Raw genomic sequence first — 21986 nt, forward strand, 5'->3', positions numbered from 1 at the left:
TTTCAATATTATTAAACTAAAGTGGGAGTTGTTAGCTATTGTAGGTGATTGCTTAATTGTGCTTTCGGAATAACGTTTTTAAATTATGTTTTATCAAATCTAAGTAATATGATAAATATTTTTAAAATAAAATTTAAATAAAAATTTAATTAATATAATTACCTATTTTAATTATTAATATAATTAATTAATATAGAACTATAAATGGTATGGAAAAAAACATATGTAATCATATGTTAGATTATATATTGTAATATATAAGTTAAAAAATCTCAAAGATAAAGATAATACTATAATGCATTTAAAATAATTTTTAAATGTTTTTTTAAGATTTGAAATTATTCTCATATTCAGTGTACGAAAATATTCAAATTTTGATTTATTAGATTTTTGATTTTCGCAAATTCTTTTAAATTTTTTTTTGAATTTAGACAGCACAATATCCAAAAAAATTATAATTTATTTTTAGATTATATACAGACTGCTCTTTAAAATATTTAGTGATTTAAATGAAGTTACTTATTGAAAGTTCTATTTGGTATCTTATTTATTCATTAATAAATTTGAAAATATTGCTTATTAGTTTTTATTTTTAAATATGCGCAATTAAATCTAATAATAAAAAAATTAATAAATTAAAAATGCTGTATATATTACCCATGATACATACCATAATATTCCAAATTAGTTTATATTAATATATATTAAGTTTTTATATTATATATACGAAGTAGATATATATTTTATTATATTATGTTTATAAGCACAATAAATCTTATAAGCCGTGGTGTACCATTGCTCCTTGTAATAAATATATTATATGTTATATATATATATATATTTCTGATACAATTTTTTTCAGGAACACATTTATTGTTTACAAAAATATTTTTATAAAACAATAAATAAATAAAAACTATCTTCAGACATTATATACCTATTATTTTTGTATTTAAAAAACAAGCTTGAATTTTTTAGTGTACATTCTAAGAATATCTTTTATTATAATTATTTTATAATTTTTTATTTGCTTTTACTATAATACAAATTTACTTGAATATGTGTGGTATACATGTTATATGTTCAAATTATATAAATTAAAATGTATGTAATATTAGCAAATGTTATAGAAAATATATTTCAAATGTAGTAGGTATAATAAATATATAAACTATTAATTGTATTATTTATCTAAATATATAGAGACAACGAATGTATTGCATTTTTTTTTTATAAAATTGGAATTTAGTTGGCAAAATAAAAAAAGTTTGATAAAAAATATATTTTATATAATTGAAATATTTCATTTAAGTATAGACCATTTAAGCTGTTCGCGCGCTGATTGTAAAACCTGTAAATATATATACATAAAAGCATTAAAAAACCATTAATTTTTATTTTTCCTATACATGAAATTATTTTTTTTTTATTAAAATTTTGTACATAATAAAAACTATATTTAAACAAAATTTTCAGTTTTTTTTTTTTTAAAACATTTTTACAATATATATATAACAAAATATAAAAATTGTACAATTCCAAAATAATTCTCTAACTAATACATTTACAAAATGAAACAAATAAATAATGATATTAATGATAATTTACTACATAAATATTTACAATGTTTAAATGATTTTTTTTTAATTTTGAAAATAATACTTTAATATAAAGAAAACTTTTCCTACTAACGTGTCGTACCAAAGAAAACCATAATTTGTTCTTAAATGATTTGAACTACCAAAACAGTCCATTTAAAGTGTTAGTTACCTGCGCAACAGTCTGTTCGGCAATAGGTATATCATCATTCCGTAAATCGACTCTCTTAACAACAGAGGATGCATCAGCATCCAAAATAATGCTGAAATTAAAAAGAAAAAAATTAAAATAAATGAATACAGGCAAAAAGAATCAATACATTATTTTGAACAATTTCAACAATGTTAAACTTGTTCTAATAAACTCAGAAGAAGCCATGTTTGAAAAGTAGTTAAGTTAAGTTTGGTTATACAGTTGATCCTAAGTATCCACTTATATTTTTTTGTCCATTGTGTTACCGTATAAGAGCTTGGAGGTTTAAAAACAACCTTAAACCCTTGACAAAATCTAAGATGCTTATTAATTAAAAGGAGTTCCTGGAGCTCGCCAAGATCCTCAAAAAATGTATTCTAGCATTATCGATTAGCACTATGCATGCAGTGGTCACTAACAAAACAGATGTGAGATATTTTTATCGTGGTCCCTACGTCCCCACACCCTCGTGTTTTCTCTAATTCATCAATAAACCCACCATAAGACTAATATCTTTAAGGAGCATCGCATAATAATGCTAGATTTTTTCTCAATACGACAGAGCATACAGATTTAGTTAATATTTAGTCTTCCCAAATTGTATTAATTATTTAATACAGAAAGATTTGAACAACTTTTTATATTATACCACTAGCATGCCCAGATCTTTCAGATGTCCCGAATGATCAATATCTTTTGGCTAGCTTGTCTACTTTGCAATTGCTGAAAATATCGCTATGACCTGAAACTAGCGTAACATAATGTTGAACTACGTCGACATTTCGTTTAAATATGAGCACCAGTTAATACACGTTCTACGTATAAATTGGACTAAACTTTACAACAACTTAACTTTTTGATAGTATACCTATATATTTCTATTCAATATACTATTATCCATTTTTTAAATATTTCACTTTGGTAATAGCGACCGTTTTCACCATAAAAACACTGCGGTGATTTGGAAGCTTGTAATATACTATAGTAACTTTACTACCTTTTTTGAACTGTTACTATATAAAAAGCATTAGCCGGTAACGCTTCTACTCTCGTCTGATAATTAAGAGTCAATTGTTAGCACAAAAAATTTACTATCGGTGTAGTGCTCCCTTACTGTTGAACTCAGAACCTTGCTTTTTTTATTGTATATTTTCTGATTACATTTTTTATCCTAAAAATGTAGAAAAGAATATATTTCAAATGATATTTATTTTTACTGAGCATTGCCACATGACTCCAGGTTGAAGTCTCAATCCTTCATAATAAACTATTTTAATTTTAAGTAACAAATACTTAATTTAAAATTTATTGTTATATATTGCAGTTGTAATTGAATTGGGTTGGATGAATAACATTCTAACATTGTTTGAGAAAAGGAATTAATCTGGAGCACATACTCTGTAGCTGGTAAAATCGCTAGATACTTGTAGTACATCATATGGGATAGATAAACGGCTTGAAACAATTAATGGCACCGCAATATAAACTCTAATATATACTTATAGTATAGTTCAGGTTTCGTTTATAAATATATAAAAGGGGAAATAAAAACATTTACGACATTGTATGTTTATTAAAATGTTATAAATTGGCACACTGACCTAGTATCTCTGATAGAAATAGCCGGCTAGGGAATTTAGTTTGAGTGTTTGCCGTTGTAATCAAGAGTAGGAAGTTCACTTTTTATGATACTCTGCAATGCTTCAAAAATTACTAATTGTTCAGCTTACTAGACACAATTTATATTCTTGCTTCCTCACTGTTATGCATATAGATATATATGTAAAACTATAGAAAATCTACTTTTAAATAGAACTAATAACACATACCCGCCGTCGCAGATTTCATCAAATGCCAACATAATAATTTCCAGATTATCCAACACTAAACGTTTTTCCACATTTTTTTTTAAAATTAAACTTATGGAATCGTACAGACAATTCAGCACTGATAAGAGTATGAGTTCATTTTCGTAGGCGCTGCCCATCACATAAAAGAATAGATCCACATTGCTCTTGTACACACACGTTAGTCCATCAAGCATTATGATTTCGGTATTGGAACGATGTGTTTTACTAAAGAGATTCTTTTCAAATGTTTTCTGTTCTTTCACGGTGGCCAGCACATTTTTATCGTAATATTTCGCCAATATGCGATTGCCGTCATTGTCCATAATGCACATGCCTTTAATTATATTTAACGTGGGTTCCTTAAAAACAAATGAATGTATTTTCAATATTAAATTTATTAGTTATTCATAGAAATATTTATAATAAATTGTATATTTACCATCATAAATCCGTCCATTTCGTCGATTTGTTGTTTGTTATATACACTTTGACAGTCAGCATACACGTCAACTGATTGTGTTTTGTACTAGCACAAGCCACAGCCACAATACTCAACTGACATTTAATTAATCTTGTACAAACGGCATAAAGTGGTTTGTGTCCATGCTAAAAAAATAAGTTGTCAAAAATTTTCAAAAATAATTTGAATTCTTAATTTTCATTGTTATTTCAAGTATATTTTGATTTGTTAACTTATGAAAGTTATTTTTTTATTTTCATAGCTCGTTAATAATAAGTATTATAAAGAAATACACAATATGGATATCATGGAACAAGAAAATCAGATCCTTGACGATTCAACAAAGCAAACAAAAGTAAAAAAGAGCAAATATGATATAGCAATAGAAAATTCATTCTATGCTAGTGAAGATATTTTGTTTGGTACCAAGAGAAACTTTAAGCGCTATCCAAAAAATGATAGTGATTCCTTCGCGGATGAAACAAATAGTAGCAAGAAAAAAATACCTAACAAGTTGCTTAAAAAAGAACTACAAGATATTACAGAGAGAAATGTCAATTTGGAAAAATCGCTTGAGGAAAAAAATGTAGAGATTACAGATCTGAAACGTTCAGTAAACTCTTTAAACGACGTGTTAAACTCTATACCAATTGATGAATTGCGTTGTAATTCTTCGGTTGCATCAAACAAGATACTAGAATTAAGCACGAAAAATCGGCAACTGCGTTCGGAACTAGACAACGCCAAAGCTCGTTGTGGCAAGAAGGAGTCAATTATACAAAAATTGCAAGACGATTTGAGAAAATTGCAGGAGAAACCGCAGACTGAAGACACAGCGAAAAATGTAAGTATTGGGTTTTAAATTTAAATACTGCGTTTCTGCTTAATTAAACAAGATTCTTTCTTCAAAAATGCATTTAGAATCCATCCCCTCTAGCAGAGACGCAAGCTAAACTCAATGCTATGCAACAGAAGTTCTATGAGATGCGAAATAGAAATATAGAATTACAAACACAACTGAAATGTGCGCAGAAGTGCATACAGCAAGAGCTTGGTGAAAATGTGAATGTAACGCAGTTATTGAATTCTTTCTCTTCACATCAGCCCACTTGGCGTGGACGTGCTCAACAAATTCTTCATTTGCAACAAAAAGTTAAGGAATTAAGAGAGCGATTGGATGGCTACGAGAGAATGCCGGCTACAGGACGCAGTGACACCACACTTACATCGAATATGAGTCAAAGTCAGATGACATATGATGCAGATAGTCAAAATCCAATTGAAAGTGGTTGCACTTTCGATCGTTTTAATCCTGTGGTGCGAAAAACAGAAATCCAACATCGTGCTAAACTTGAGAAGATGGAAAAAGAGATTAACATACTTAAAAGTCAGCTAGAAGAACAGCGTAATAAGGCACTTGCGTTGAAAGTGCGTAACAAAACGCTGAACGATGAATTAGCTGATCAAAGAATGCGATTGATGACACTTACAAAACAAACTGATTCCTATCAGGATAAATGTCTTGAGTCCATACATGAACGTTTGGGTATACAAAAGAATCACTACGAAATACGCATCAATGAATTGACTTGTGAGATGGAAGAGGCTGTTAAACTACGAAATGAAGCTGAGCATAATGTAGAGAAAATGCAGTACAAATATGAAAACGTTGAAGATGCCTTAATAGGGAAAGATACACAAATTGAGAAGTTAAATGGCGTGATAACAAAGTTAGAATCAGATATGGAAGCACTGGTTGGGGGGTTTCTATTCTCATGTAGAGATATGCGTACAGTAAGTTTGTAATAATTTATTATACGTTTATAAATAAACTATTTAATTATATTCACTTAGAATGACTTTAGCACTCTTCTGGATACTTTAGAAAGTGAGAAAAATCAATTATGTAGTTTAAATAAAATGCTTAATGAACGTATTGACGGAGAGCGTGATAAGAATGAGAACCTAAATGATCAAGTAGCTAAGCAAAAGATACGCATCGCTCGTTTGGAAACAAAAATACGTAAGATTATATATAGATTATATATTAATATAACACTCAAAGTCAGTATTAGACCTCATCCATTCAAGATAGTAAAGTAAAATAATTATAAAAAGTAGCACTAAAGTGGGAAGGGTTAGTCATGGAAGCTATACATTTGGCTAAAACGTATACATAAACCCTATTTAGTTTATAGAAATCTATAAAAAGTATATTTCTTTCTATGGGTACAAAAAAAACATAATGTATGATATTAGGTAGTATATAGTACCACTTTCTTGACACAAGACTTTAATATATTATATTTTATTTATTATTGAATCAAAGAAATTCACAGCACTTACAAAAAATTATAGAATTTTAGTTAGAATCTAAATTGACTATATATGTTATAGTATATATATATTTTTTATATATTTCTTTTAAATATCAACATCCCAATGATGATCTACTTATTTTAGTCTCAACTCTTGACATAGTAAAAGTAAATTATAATTTTATTTTTTGTCCTAATCTATATTATAGGAGACCTTGAAAAAGAATTAGACTCACAAAGTGAACGTAAAAAGCGTACTCAACGTATTGCTGAATATAGTAATACCGTAAATAATATCAATAGCTCATTTAATGGACGTTCTTATACATTCGAAAACTCATCAATGACTTCTTTACAAAGTAAAAAATCCCTCAAGGATATTTCGGTGCAGCAAAGCATAAGTGACTTGAAACATGAGTAAGTTTAGCATAATATAAAAAACCAGGTATTATAGTTGTAACACAAATTCTAATGGAATATATAAATATATTAATATCTTTCTTAATTCTTTTAGATTGCAGTATTCAAATGAGAAAATTGCATTGCTTGAAAATAAATTGGGACACTTACAAGATGAGAAACAAAAGGATTTGATGACATTCGAAGAGATTATAGATAACACCAAGGAACGTATTGTAAAAGCTCTCAAGCAGCATAATGAAGATAATCCTGTTTTCGTAGAAAATGGAGGTTTTGAGGAATTATAAATTTTCTGAAGACTAACATATATTTTTTATAAGACCACTATTTTCGATGTCAATTATAGTTTATATAGTACAGAGAATTAGACTTTGGTAATTAAAAATTAAAGCTAAATATATAAAAGTATTTATACTTCTTACTTTTATATATTTAATTTTAATTTTTAATTACAAAATAGAAATTACAAAAAAAAATTATTAACTTGATAATAAGACCAAGAAACTTTTAATATATATTTAACATATTATTTTGTTGTTAAAACTTAAACAACTTTAGATACCTTCTAAAAATTATAGTTTTAATAAAATTTATATTAAATTGTTGCTCTTTATTGGTTGAAATAATTTATTAATTGCAATACATTTATTTATTTTATAACTTTATAAGCATTACAGTTGTTTCGTAATTTAAAATTTTTCTTAATATTTAATAATTTAATTTTTATATTATAAAACTATTATTTTCAGGGCAGTTAATGATATTTTTGGTTAATTATTTTTTTTTATATCCCTGTATAATTTTTTTCCTTTCTCTAAATATTTTATTATTGTTTAAGCGTTAATTTTAAATATTTGTAGTATAATTATTGCATTAGCATTTTATCAATTTTAATATGCGAATTTATTTTATGTTTTAAATTAATTTTTAATTAACATTTTATAATTGTGGTCAGTCAATTTGTAATATGCAGCATAAAAATTTATATATATAATATTTAATTTTTAGTTTTTTTATTACTATATTGGTAGAAAACAAATAACAAAAAAGGCACTTTAGGATCATAACATATTGCATTAATTAAAGTGATACTTAATACGGCAGATGTTAGATAAAAGACTATTGGTTTTTTAGTTTTCATATATTTTTAATATATATATGAGTAAATATATAGTTCGAAGTAATTATGTTACGAAATTAACTTATATTAACTATCAACTATCAAATACCCAACATATAGATGCTATTTTGCAAGGTTTTAAAGTCCATTTTTTACAGCAAATATTTTGATAGTAAACTACTTTATTAGCTTGCATTCTGCATTCTGGTTAAATAGATTTTAAAAATGTTAACAAAAATATGAAAAAAAAATCAAATAAATGTTACGTAAAAAATAAAAAAATTCAATAATTTATGTTAAATTTTATAATCATATCGTCTTGAAAAAACATGGTAATTTATAGCAGAAAATATTGGTTTACGAAAGCAAGGGGCTCAAGGCTTAAAGCTTTATTTTGCAGAACAAAAACACATAATTATCAGAATTATAAAAAATGTAGCTTTGCTTAAGGGACTGTTATATTGTTGTTTTTGTATATAATACGAGTAGATTTTAATTATATTACCTTTACTTTTCTTCTATATCTTAATCCTGCATAATGGGAGAGTATATAAATGCTTCTGAAGTATTAACTGAGTTGAAATAAAAAAATAAGTTTTTATCATATCCCTGTTGGGAGAGTTAAACGGTGGCTGGTCCTTTTTGAAGACGACTGGTCTTCGTGGCGTAGACCTGTCTAGTCTTGAAGTATTGATCGTCTCTTTTTATATCTAAATGCGCAAACACAATTCAGCTCTCTCTTTACTTATGGCACCACTTTATTAGGACTTCATCTGGAAACATGCTAGTCATAAAATTCATAACCAACGCTTTCCCTTCCTACCTATTCTTCAGTATAAGCACAACACATCATTTTAAGGATTTACTATATTTCAAACCCTTGCCCTATCATTTTTTTAAGTGATGGTTTTGTTTTTTTCTACTTGATGAACTTTAGATGAAACTTTATTGTTTAAATGTAATACATTTGATTATTATTATTATTTGATGAGATGGAACTATTATTGGATTATTAACTCTATTACTCAATTGCTGCGAGCAAATGTTGTTTCGGAACTGAATTGAATGCAAGTGAAACTAATACAATTCTTGAGATGTTGAGATCAATATATGGTTAATAAGATTAAATGACTTTTTTGCTGGAATAAGAAATTTAATTTAAATTCGTAATTTAAGATTCTGTAATAAGTATGATTATTGTAATTACCTAGTAGATTGTAAATTGCGATTATAGATAATTAAGCTCTAAAATTCGTTTTTGATCGCAAACAACGATTCCAGATGGCCTGATTTATTTGCTCTATATTAAGCTTCGCAATAAGTCTTATTATACCAAATATCTTATTGATGGTAAGCAACGATTGCGAAAGAACTGTGCGCAGAAATTTTGACTTTTTACTGCAATCAAAATCATCAAAATATTTGAACTTCCTAAGTATTTAATAATAGACACAAAAAATATGTATAGAGCAAATTTTGTAGAGAGCCAACATTAGTAAATGTAGGTCTTGAGTGATACTTTATTTCTTTAATTTCCTAATGGTTGTGCATCCGATTTTTTATAATTCAAAAAAATAATATCAGCATATATATACTCAATTCCAATAATAATATTGATTTTAATATCAATATTTTAATATCGATATTTTCTCATTATGGAAAATAATAATCTCCATATTATTGCTCACATTATTTTGAAAGTAACTTCATAATTTTGGAAAAAAATAGTAATAAAATATAAATAATAATAAAATAAAAATAATATAAATTGTAATAAATAGGAAAAAAATAGTAATAAAATATAAATAATAATAAAATAAAAATAATATAAAATTGCTAATAAAATTAGTGTTAGTAAATTAGTATCAAAAAAAAAAAAGAATAATAAACTAGGATTAATAATAATAAAATAAAACAAATATAATAATAATATTAAAATAAAGTTTATTTGAAATCGATGTATCATAACACTAAGAAAAGAGCATATATTCAACATTGCAACATATTCAACATATGAAAAAAATAAACATGAAACTCACCACTGAAAGTGGTGGGTTTCCATATGTGGATGGAAACTTAACACATATGCCGAATGAAAAAGAAAACAATACATATTAATAAAAAAAATATTAACATAAAAAATGTGAATTTTGATTTATATTTAAATCATATAAATCACATATTAAATTTTTTATTAATAGATAGAACTACAGCAACAAAATTTTTTTTATATTCTTTTAATCAATTGAATTTTTAGCCGATATGACTGCTGTTTCGAGTATTACCAAATACCCATCATCAGTGGTGTTGAAATTATTTCTTGTATATATAATTATTCGTAAATAATTTTTCTTTTTTTGAGGCAAGTACCAATGGTTGAAGTCGTATCCTGTCAAATTTAAAGCTTTATTTTATTAACAAATTAACTAAGATAATCTATTATGATCTGCAATTTTTATATATTATTTGTTTTATATATTTATTTACTTTGAAAATTTTTTTCAGTTTTATAGAATTATTTTTAGAAATTGTAAGGTTTATTGTTTTTTTAAATTCTTGTATAAAATTGATTTTCTATTAAAATAAAAAAGGTATAAAAAGCTTTTATAAATATTTCAATTACGGCTTTGGGCACATTTTTATGAAGATTTTAAAAAAAATTTAGTCTTTTAGATATAAAGTAATTAGTTACTGGTCTGTACCGAATACTTTAAGGAACACAAATAGATTGTTTTACTTCTTCTAATTTTAGTAATAGTAGATTATATATTTAAATATTTTACTCTATGATTATTAAGTTTACTATATGATTGGTATATTGTTTAAAAATTTAATATATATTACTTTTTCGGTAATAGGTGTATAGCCAATGTTACTATTTTTATAGCATACTTTTATATATATTTAGTTTAATCAATCATCCTATAATAAAAGTCTATTTATCCAGTACTTTTAAGCAGTATTCAAAATTTTATTGTATTTTTTTCAGCAATTTAATTTTTTTAATAAGCAGTACTTTTGTTTCAATAAATTTATTGTATTTATATTTAAGATTTGCTCTAAAATTGATATAATTATTTAATTGCTCTTTACTATATTATCATAGTTTTAGTTAACTATATTTTATTGCTCTATGTTTGTATATATACTATTAAGCCAGTAAATCTATATCAAATGCTATACGGTAAAAATTAATATAATATTGTATAAATGCTACAAGTAAATATTGCATCTAAGTTTATGTTTTCAGTATATAATATATATATATATATATGTAGTATATAATATAATTGAAATTCGTAAAATCAATCTTACGTTGCTTTATATAAATTTCTTTATTGCAAAAATTGTTTTAATTAATTTTTATGACTTAAATTTTATTACAATGTGTGTAAATTTTTATGTTTAATAATAAAATAAAATACTTAAATTGCTTGGTTTATCTATATAAATTTTTATTCTGTAAATTCATTAAAATTATGTTTTTCTTTTTGCATAATTTAATTTATTCAAACTGTTTTACATGAATATGTATATAAAGATATATTAAGAACAAACAAAACATTTGTTTGCTTTATGTTAGAATTTATGCAATTTTAAATTTAAAATTTTAAATAAAAAAAAAATTAATTACGTTAATTAAATTATTTTATGTTTGTGGGAAAAATAAAAGGAATTCCTTCAGTATTCATTTTTTGTTGGTTTTGCTAGAAAACCTGATTGAAATAGTAATAGAAGTCCTGTTCAACTTGTGATTGTTTGTTTTGCTTATTGGGTTTTTGTTCTTCTTTTGGATAGGATGGGGGTGGAGAATTTGGGGGATTTCGGTAAGTATTATAATTATTCATTGTACCAGCATTATTGTTATCGACTAAAAATATGTTAATAAAAAGTATTAATACAAATATTAAATAGAGTATAAAAACAGTTATTACAACAACATGGTGACAACAACAGTAATAAAAGAATCCCTATTAAATAACCGCCTGCTCCACATAATTAGCGGGCAACATCCCAATTTTGCCAGTACGTTCCACTCTGCCGGTCATCCAGCCGGAATCAATGGAATCAACTTCGAAAATAACGTCTCCTTCACGAAAACTGACTTCATCAGTATCTTGTGCCTCATAGTCATACAGAGCCCGATAGACACGCTAAAAAAAGATGAATATATAGTTATTGTTTAATGTTATTCTAATGTTTTTTAGTGTTAGTTTGAACACAACTACAGTACTTATGGACAAATGGGTCTTACTGAGCTATTGTTAATGTATGAATTTGTATATGGTATTAAATGTTATTTTTTTTATTAACAATTTAATATATGTGTTATCTTAAATTTGTTTAAAATGCATAAAATTGTATTACATATTTTTTATATTTTTGTTCCTAATTTATAAAATGATTACTCCTAATTCCTAAAATTGTTTGAGTATTATACCCCTATACCTACCAGCTGTATTTTCCTTTAATCTCTGTTTATTGTTAATGTTGCTTTGCTTCTAAAACAGATTAAAAAAGTAAGCTACTAGATAAGGAGCCTTATAAATGATAATATTGGAAAATTCATAATACAGATTTATTTTAATTTATTATTACTCAAAGACACATCTTATATAAAGGCTTTGGAAGTGTACAATTCTTTAATAAGATTTATGTAGCAAACATCACTGGGTTAAAATGGAAGAGTGTTCTAGGTAAGATTCAAGCATTACTAACTGACTAAAACTTATATGCTAGCTAACTTAAAATTACTAACTAATAAAGTCTTTTATGTATCTATATGCCGCTAAAATTTATTGAATTTGTTAGATGCCAATAAAGTACTACATTTTGAGCTCTACTTTTAATAAAGGATTAATATAATTAGTCATAAAATAAAATAATTTCTTCTATTTCGGCCTCCACCTGATATTACCTCCCTATATATAGCTAAGTAATAACTTGTTACGAATAACTATGTCGTTTCCAAATGTGAAACTCAAATGCAGTGCTATCACATGGTATCGCTCGTCTATTTAGATATCCTTCAGAACACACAAATTCTGTGAATCCGGCACCGGCTTTGTTTCAGGAAAATTAGAAAGAATTTTTTTTTAGCATCTATTAAAAAATATGTTAAATTTTGTAGTGTATACTTCTAAACTGAAGGAATTGAATTAATCACTAAAACAAAAGGATCAGAATTGATCAATAGAAAAGGCATAATGACCCAAGAAGATAATGGTAGATCTCATAAATAGCTCTTTTCATATTCATATTCTAATCTAAGAGATCTAAAACATGTGTATTGCTTGTTTTGGTATTTATAACATTTAAAGACAAAAAAATCTTTATCTGAAATAAGGATGTAAGCATGCCAAAAATGATTTTGATCAGTGTTCGCCAGTAAAGATTAGAAAATATATGAACGTAGTATTATTCTAATACTTGTTAGAGTGCAAAAAAAATTGGTGAAAATATAATTATTCACAACACAAGTTCAGAAAATCGGGTATAATTTAAAAAATAAAAGGAAATTGCTTTCCGAACAATCTAATAATTAGGTTATATATATAGGTAGACTGTTTTAAAAACCATATATATAAAACATACATATATTATATATATTATATATTATATACATTATATATATATACAACACATATTTATATTATATATTACTTTTAAAAATAACAAAATTATATTCTTATCAATCTTCTTCTTAATAATCTTCTTGATCGTTTTCCTGGGCTTTCTTATAGCGTAAAAAATTGTTAATATTGGTACCTTAACATCGAATTTTTTATGGCGTTGTGACCATAATAAAAATTATATATATAATATATTAAAATATTAAATATAAAAGTATACAGGTAAAAGTATACGAATTATGATTTGAAATTTATTTACTCTACAATTAGTTTTACAATTCTTTAGCAGTTATTTTACATATATAGTGTAATCACAATCTATATAACACTACAATTTGGACACACGTTTAATTAAATGGACTTTAAAAATAAATATTTCTGTTCTAATTTTAAAGTACTCCATCGAGTCATTCATGGAGTTATCGAGTCTCAAATGTAAAGGATTAAACAAAAAATAAAATAATATTTAGATAGACAAAAGACTATAGCAAACTGTGTTATAGAAGGTGGGCTCGTTTTGTCTCAAAAAATCAGTTCATTGTTATATCACAGAGCTCTTTTAAGGTATGCTAGAATGTCATTGATGCACTCATTAGGGATATTGAAAAGAAATTAAATCAAAAAATAGAATTTTGAATATGGAAATCTAAAAAGCACATATAGAAAAGGCACTCGTTCTAAGGTTACCCTAACGTTTAAGACAAAGACGCGACTACTTCATTATATATTTCTACATTTTATTAATCTAATATAAATATTTATTACTCTTTGTTGTATTACTTATTAAATATACAGCTGTAATATTTTCAAGTGTCTCTGTTAAAATGTAATTATGGAAACTGAAGGTAGTAAACGAAAAGCTTAGTTTTGATTAATATTATAATTATTATAATCATATAATAATATATATAAAAAAAAGAGGAGTGAGTTAAATTAGGTGAGAATAGGATGTAAAATATAAGTGTGCGCCGTACTATCAAAACCTTTTAGCATTTGAGTTTGACTAAATTATAAAACATTAAAAAGTTAGTTAGTTAGTTGTGTATATATATTATTTTTTATTTTTTACTTTTATTTCTAAGAATAGCGAAAAAGTAAAATAATTACAAAATTTTCGATTTATTTATTAGGTATCAACAGATAGTTTAAAAACTGATATAAAAAAATTTTGTCCCGAATGTAACTCCGAAAATGTATAAATTCCTGAAATTTTTTTTTTGATTTGTAATATTTCTAAACATTTCGTTTACGGACCCCTCCTTTTCGAATACTAATGTCTTTTTGAAAAAATAGAAAACATTGAGGAACATTTGGCTTTCAATACATGGAAATATTCGTTCTAAATGAGAATACATTAGATTCGTTTACAGAAAGAAACTGTAAAGAATCATCCATTCTTTTTCATTATATACGGATATGTAATAACTTGATAGTAAAAATTTTTAAAAAATAATATATTAAAATCTACTATTGTTTTAATATTATTGTAATGAGTGGAAAGATACTAGATAATATTGAAGATGGATTGGTTAAGTTTCATGATGAAGATGGATGATTCTTTACATTATGATATATTTTTATAAATACTAACCAAACTGGTTTTTAATGACTTTTGTTGTTGTGGAGGAGCCTGTTGCATTTGTTGTTGCTGTGGCGGCATTGGTGTTGGTTGTTGGGTCATCTTATTTATCTGCTGATAGTATTGCTGTTGCTTCTGCTGATGATTTTGTTGTTGGTTTTGATGATGCATTTGCTGGTGATGATTTGCTGTAATATTGTTATCAGCAGTTAGAGACCCATAAATGCCATTAGCAGGATCAATGTCAGCTACCGAGCCAATACGTTTTGGGTAAGCAGAATTGGAACCTATAATAATAGATTATAATCATATATATAATATTAAAATATATAATAAAATATCTAAAAATTTCTGTGTGTTACTGAACAAAGCAATTTGCCAAGAATATTTTTAAGTCTAGCTTACATGACACACAAATTACGAATGTTTTCGAGTAGTTTACTTAGGTACGTTATCTATCACCGGGCATACATACACAGTACATACATACACACACATATAATGTTTTTACAATTTTTACACACATGCCTCTATACATGTTTACATGATGAAACTCACCAGAACCGCGGCTATCTGAGCTATAGATAAGTGTGGTACTTTGTCTACCGGTGTTTGGTATTTGACGTGGACCATCGGTCAAAGGATCATAATCGGCAATTTTGCCGATATTTGAGTTGCTCGGATTGCCGCTAACAACGGTTACGCCGTTACTGCTAGTTGTGCCGTTGCTTATAACTCCATTGCTGTGATGCGCTAATGTTGCATTCAATTGTGTTTGTGGTGTAGTATAGTTTAAGCCGCCATTGTTGTTATTATATACGGTAGCTGGATTCACTGCACTATTACTGCTGTTGTTGCTGGCACGTATGTAGTTGTTGTCATATTGATCATAGGCATAGGTGGGCGTATTAACATCATTCACAGCTTGAAGTGCGCCGGTTGGATGATGCGAATTCTGCAAGATGCTTGAACGTAGCTGATTATAACTGTTATTGGGTTGTTGATATTGAGATTGTGGCACCTGCTGTTGCTGCTGTAGCAGTTGGTGTTGTTGTTGTTGTTGCTGCTGTTGGTGATAATCTGCAGTAGGATATAAATGAGAAGTTTGCTTAATAGGTTGTGTTTGTGGTTGTTGCTGACGCAGCGCTTGTGGTTGTTGGTAGTGTTGGTATTGTTGTTGTTGTTGCTGTTGTTGATATTGTTGGTGTTGTAATTGTCGTGTTTGTTGTTGCTGTTGTATGGGTTGTTGCTGCCGATGATTTTGTTGATTATATATTTGTGTTGTTGCTGCTGCTGCTGCTGCTTGACTACTTTGTGTGATTGCTGCCGTATTATATTGTTGGTGTTGTATTGGTGGTGGTGGTAATGTTTGTTGTTGATGCATATATTGTTGATGGTGTTGTTGTTGTTGTTGCTGCTGTTGCTGCATGTGATGATGTTGTAAGTGCATTGGTTGTTGTTGTGGTGGTGGCAACGGCGGCGACAACTGTGGTTCTGTTGTGATCATTGATGTTGTTGTTGTAGCTACTATTGGAGCATATTGTGAGAATTGTTCAGCCGCAAGTGTTTCAGAAAAATATTCTGATTCTTCTGTATTTAGTTAACGAGTTTTATGAAGTGTTTTTGTTGTTGTTGAAGTGTTATTTTTGTTATTTTTATTGAGTTTGTTGTGGTTTAATGTTTGGTTACAATGAACGAATGTGCACATTGTGAATTTTGATGTTGATGATAAAAACAAAGTTGATGATCATAATTAAATGATGGAGATGTTGTGATTGGTAGTAGGATTAAAGATGATAAATTAAAGAACACAAACAGGGTGGTGTCATGTCAAAAAACCAAGTAAGATATCATGAAAAAAATTAAAAAAAAAAAAACATAAATGTAATTATAAGTGTTTTGTGTTGTATATGTTTTTGTAAATAATATGTTTATGATATTATTATGGTTAAAAATTGTCAAAATACATTAGAAATTAAAAACAATACCATTAATTAATTCTTAATAGAGTGAAACATTTTGTATAGTTTATGGGTTGGATTTTGTTATTGTAGCAATCGTTAAAAGATTTGCAAAATGTACTAACATCTAATACCAATTGGCAGAATTGTGAAAAATAAACCGTCATTATTTAATGAATGATAAGTCTTAACCGCAAGCAGTATTATACTTCTCCACAAGTTTCAAAAAAAAAAACATCGTCACAATTCCTCTTTAAAAATTTTTTTTTGTTTAATGCATCATACATCGTTGCGTCAATGCATCATTGGTATAATTATTATCGTAATTATGTATCTTCCAAGTCTAAATATGATTACACTAAATAAAAGTTTCACCGGTTTGAAAAAAAAAATTTAGAGTAGTTAATAATTATAATTAGGAGACCGGCTTGTAGAGGATGCGGTAGAAGTAGACCTATTAATTAGTTGTACAAAAGTGTTATATGACTGCAAATCTTAGCTTAAGAAAACTTAAAAACATTTAAGTTGGTTTCAATTCATGGACAAAAATCTAAAATATCACATGTATCTATAAATGCTTTAAGTGTTGGGTATAACTTTATGAATCACGAACTGCACTATAAAAAACTCGCCGAAAAGCAATTTCATACATTTAAGCGAAAAATATTTCTTCACATTCTAGGTCCCAAAACTCTAATAGAGGGAGATAACTTCCATCATTCAAGATACAATGAGAATGTCAAACGATTTTAGAGAAACAAACTCTTACAGAAAAATTAACTACTACTAACTGCCATGTACTGATAGTTTGCATAGGCTAAAAATGAAAAACATTCCACAGAGAATGTATATGAATGTCCAATGGTAATCACAAAATCGGCAACTATTTAAAAGCTCAAAACACATTGAGTTACAATTTATTTGAAAAGTTAGCTACTGTGATTTGCTCTCAGAGAAACTGTACATTTGTTAATTTTATATACAGGCCTATTCTGAATACTCCCAGCGAAAAAACTCCCTATTCCCACGCTGTTCCCGAACACACAGCTCCCTTATTCTAAATCGCTAGGGAGACAGCAGTTTCGTGAACAACAACAATTTCAAATTTGTTTTGTTAAATTTTGGCAACCATGCCACTTTTTAATGACGAAAAGTGAGAAAATGAGCAAAACAAAAAAAACAGTTGCGTATCATATGTTGATTTAAATGTTAAAATCGCATTATTTGTTTGCTGCACAAATTATTAGAAATAAATATAAATAATTTTATAAGTGATTAATGAAAAACTTTTATTTTAATGACAAAAATAAGCATATAAAAAGAATTGTGCAGTTGTTGGTGTTTATTTATATAAAAAATTTTTAAAAACTTTAAAAATGCATTCAATTGCATTACGAATATTAGCAGAGGATTTGGCTCAAGAACATGAGCAAGAAATTTTGAAACAGAGGATCAATCGGAGAAACTTGAGAGACGCAGCAAATCCACTTGAGCTGCCTAATTTCTTGTAAGTACAAATGTAAATTTAATTTGGTTTTAAAATAAACTTTTTTTCATTATAGATTTCAAAAATATTACAGAGTAAATAAACCAGCATTTATTTACCTGTTAGAGGAACTTACTGAGGAACTACAACCAGCAAAGAAGCAGTTTGCAGTTGCTCCAATTGTGAAATTGTGCGCTTGTTTGCGTTTCTTTGCTGAAGGAGCTTATCAGACGTCAGACATTAAATATCACATTAAAATATATTCGAAAAATTTATTATTATTGGTTACTTAAATGTTAAATTTAACTCTTTTCTAAATTTTTAACTAATTAAAAAAAACCTTACGTTATGATATCAATTCTTCAATGTCTTTATTTTCAAACATTCACTGCTTTTATATAAAATTTGCGTAAATGATAATTTACTTTTTTTATATAATTAGGATAGAAATGTCCTTTATGCTTCAATTAATGAACTAATAATAGTTTATACCTGTGCAGATCTTACAATAAAAAGAAGCAATGTTTTACCTGCACATAATTGCAGTTTATTTTAACTTATTCTAGGAATCCATTTATTTCAGAAATTGGTTTCCTTTCATTTTTCTATTGTTTTAAAAACAATAGTTAACACTTTAATTAATGGAAAAAACCCGTGTGAATAAAATAAATAAATAAAAATTTAAATATTTCAAATTTGTTATACTTTTATTAAAATAATAATTTTAATAAAATATATTAAATGAAAATTTTGTTATATTAAATTTACTAAAATATATTCGGAAAACTAATCAAAAAATAAAACTTTGAAAATATTAAATTTATTGTAATAATTTTATTATAATAATAATTTTACTAAAATATATTCAAAAATCTGATCATTTTCAGTTACTTTTATATTAAATTATTTTTAATTTACCATTTTTAATACTTTTTTAACTTGTGTCCCCAACAATTTGGTAGGGAGAAAATTTGTGCAAAATTAGGAAAAAACTCCCATTCCCATGCGATTCAGAATAGGGGAATTGGGAACAGGGAACATACCAAATTTATTCAGAATAGGGGAATTGGGAACAGGGAACAAACTCCCATTCCCTTGCGATTCAGAATAGGCCTGATAGTTTATTCTACATGTGGAAAAGTTTCACCGTTTTCTTGTCTAGTTTATTCTTTGCTTTATAATAAACAATTGAATAAAGGATACGTTATTGTAGATAGAACCACGATGGAACGTTCGCATTTTTACAGTTATTTTCTATGGCGTTGGCTTTATATAAGTTGTCAGTGCTTAAACTAAAAAACTGAAGAAACATTTTAGAACATGTAGAGACAATGATGGCAATTTATGTTGATGGACAAAATCCATTTCGCATCGTAGAATTAGAAATTATGTAAAAACGAAGGGAATAAAAAAAACAAAAGTGAAAATGACTCAAAATAAAATGAAAATATCTAAAGAATAGGTTTCATATCATCTCTTTCTTCTTGGACTTTCAAATCAAAACAGGTCCTTGAGTGTTATGAGCTTCTGCAATCACTTGCAGCTCGGAATAAGCTAAGCCTTTACTGGGTTCCGGGCCACAGAGGAGTTTTGGGAAATGGAAAATCATATGCGGCTGGAGTATTGGGTAAACTTTTCAGGACTCAGACAAAGCAAAGCACTGATAACACTGTACTCCTACAAAGACATTCTTAAATTCTCAAAATGTAATTTAAGGTTGATAACGGGTTTCATTACAGGTCATTATGGTCTGAAATCTCACCTTCATAAACTACAATTATCTGCTAACTCAGAATGCAGATTATGCCTCGAAGATGAGGAAACGACCATGCCCATTCTTTGTGACTGTCCAGCTTTAATAACGCACAGAAGAAACCTGTTTCATAAAGAATTTCTGTCACCAGAACAGATTAAGAACTCTTCTCTAGATTTAGTTCTAGACTTTATTCACAAAGCTTTAAGGGGCTTTGTCGCAGTACCGGCTGTTGGGAAATTTTTACGTCTACTCTTTTAATAATAATAATCTGTTAATGGGTTGAAATATTGTAATATAATATATAAAATTAATTCAATTCCATGAATGGGACTAGGTTCGAATTATTATTAAATGTAATTAAATGATGTCATTTCTTATCAAATGCTGAAGAATCTTCAGCAAATCTAAATTTTCACTATTATATTTCAAATTTAATTAACTATAATAATTACTTTTAGGAAAATAATCCACTATAACAGATTCTCTTGTATTAATATATAAAGTAAATAAATTAATAACTTTGTTAGGTACAAGAATATTCTGTTCAAGACATCAAATATCCCGAAAGAAATATCTTCTCGGTATGCATAGTGTGTCACTTTTCAAAGAAAATTCAAATATGCTAAAGAGATTTGAGAAGTCTAAGTATAAATATAGTATTTGATTAACTATTACATTAGATTTATTATTATAAGATTACATCTGGAAAACCAAATGGTTTAACAAGGATTACAGAGGTTAGCAATTCGCCTCTCCTGGCAAAATTTTTGAGGGTAACACAATGGGCAATATATGTCCGAGTGGAAGTGCTGACAACGGTCAGCACGCGCATTCCGAACATAACCTAACCATTAGATTACATAGTATATATTTTGTGTAGATTGAAAAAGTAGATTAAGAGAGATAAATATATAGAAAGAAAGGGATAAAATCTTAGAAAATGTACTCATTTATGTAAAGTAAAAAAAATGAAAAACATTAGAAAATACAATAAAGTTGAATAGTTTGTGTAAGGATAATTATAATATAGTATATGTTTTCTCCTTATAGGATTTCGTAATTGCATGTGGTTAATGAGTAATATATAGTGTTGAAATATTATGTGTTATAGGTTTTATCACATTCTAAATTCAATTAAAATGTCAATTAAAATCATTCTATGACTACATCGTAAATGATTTCGAATGATTAGTTCAATAAAAAGATATAAAAAAAAAATAACAAATTGAATAATAACGTTAAATGGGCATTGATTCCAGTGAAAATATTTATTTATAGACAACATTTCATTTGATTTAGGAAGGAAACGAGCAAAATTAATGTGAAAATACAATTGTTTGAACAAATATTACATCATTTTGAAGCATTGCACGATAGAAAATGATTTCGTAACTATTTTAAATCATGACGAACAACAACAAATAATTAAAATGATTTAAGCACATTAAAAAGTTAATATGCCACAATACGATTACGATTACGCATTGTATGAGTTATTATTTTATATTAAAAAGCTTCTGTGTACATTTAGACTAGCTATAAGAGAGAGATTTTGTTAATAAACACAAACTTACCACGGTTATCTGCAATTTCGGCGGTCTCACGTTGTTTC

The 21986-nt window shown here is 27.1% G+C and overlaps 3 protein-coding genes across 3 annotated transcripts; 1 reads left to right on the plus strand and 2 right to left on the minus strand.

The window, feature by feature from the left end:
* Positions 1–1242: 1242 nt before the first annotated feature.
* Positions 1243–4256, minus strand: LOC119688136 (coatomer subunit zeta-1). Its single transcript, XM_038102796.1, has 4 exons — positions 4081–4256; positions 3621–4000; positions 1771–1861; positions 1243–1351 (listed from the first exon to the last, which is right to left on the minus strand). Exons 1-4 carry the CDS (start codon positions 4096–4098, stop codon positions 1304–1306), a joined length of 537 nt encoding a protein of 178 aa, XP_037958724.1. The 5' UTR covers positions 4099–4256; the 3' UTR covers positions 1243–1303.
* A 68-nt stretch (positions 4257–4324) lies between these two features.
* Positions 4325–7193, plus strand: LOC119661933 (coiled-coil domain-containing protein 13). Its single transcript, XM_038071449.1, has 5 exons — positions 4325–4945; positions 5023–5895; positions 5956–6124; positions 6629–6836; positions 6934–7193. Exons 1-5 carry the CDS (start codon positions 4400–4402, stop codon positions 7124–7126), a joined length of 1989 nt encoding a protein of 662 aa, XP_037927377.1. The 5' UTR covers positions 4325–4399; the 3' UTR covers positions 7127–7193.
* Positions 7194–11697: 4504 nt separating this feature from the next.
* Positions 11698–21980, minus strand: LOC119689276 (LIM and SH3 domain protein Lasp-like). Its single transcript, XM_038104068.1, has 5 exons — positions 21949–21980; positions 15730–16761; positions 15184–15458; positions 11895–12113; positions 11698–11830 (listed from the first exon to the last, which is right to left on the minus strand). Exons 2-4 carry the CDS (start codon positions 16676–16678, stop codon positions 11934–11936), a joined length of 1404 nt encoding a protein of 467 aa, XP_037959996.1. The 5' UTR covers positions 16679–16761; positions 21949–21980; the 3' UTR covers positions 11698–11830; positions 11895–11933.
* Positions 21981–21986: the final 6 nt, after the last annotated feature.

The sequence above is a fragment of the Teleopsis dalmanni genome, chromosome X (genome assembly GCF_002237135.1).
Source record: "Teleopsis dalmanni isolate 2A chromosome X, ASM223713v2, whole genome shotgun sequence".
In the NCBI taxonomy this organism is placed as follows: domain Eukaryota; kingdom Metazoa; phylum Arthropoda; class Insecta; order Diptera; family Diopsidae; genus Teleopsis; species Teleopsis dalmanni.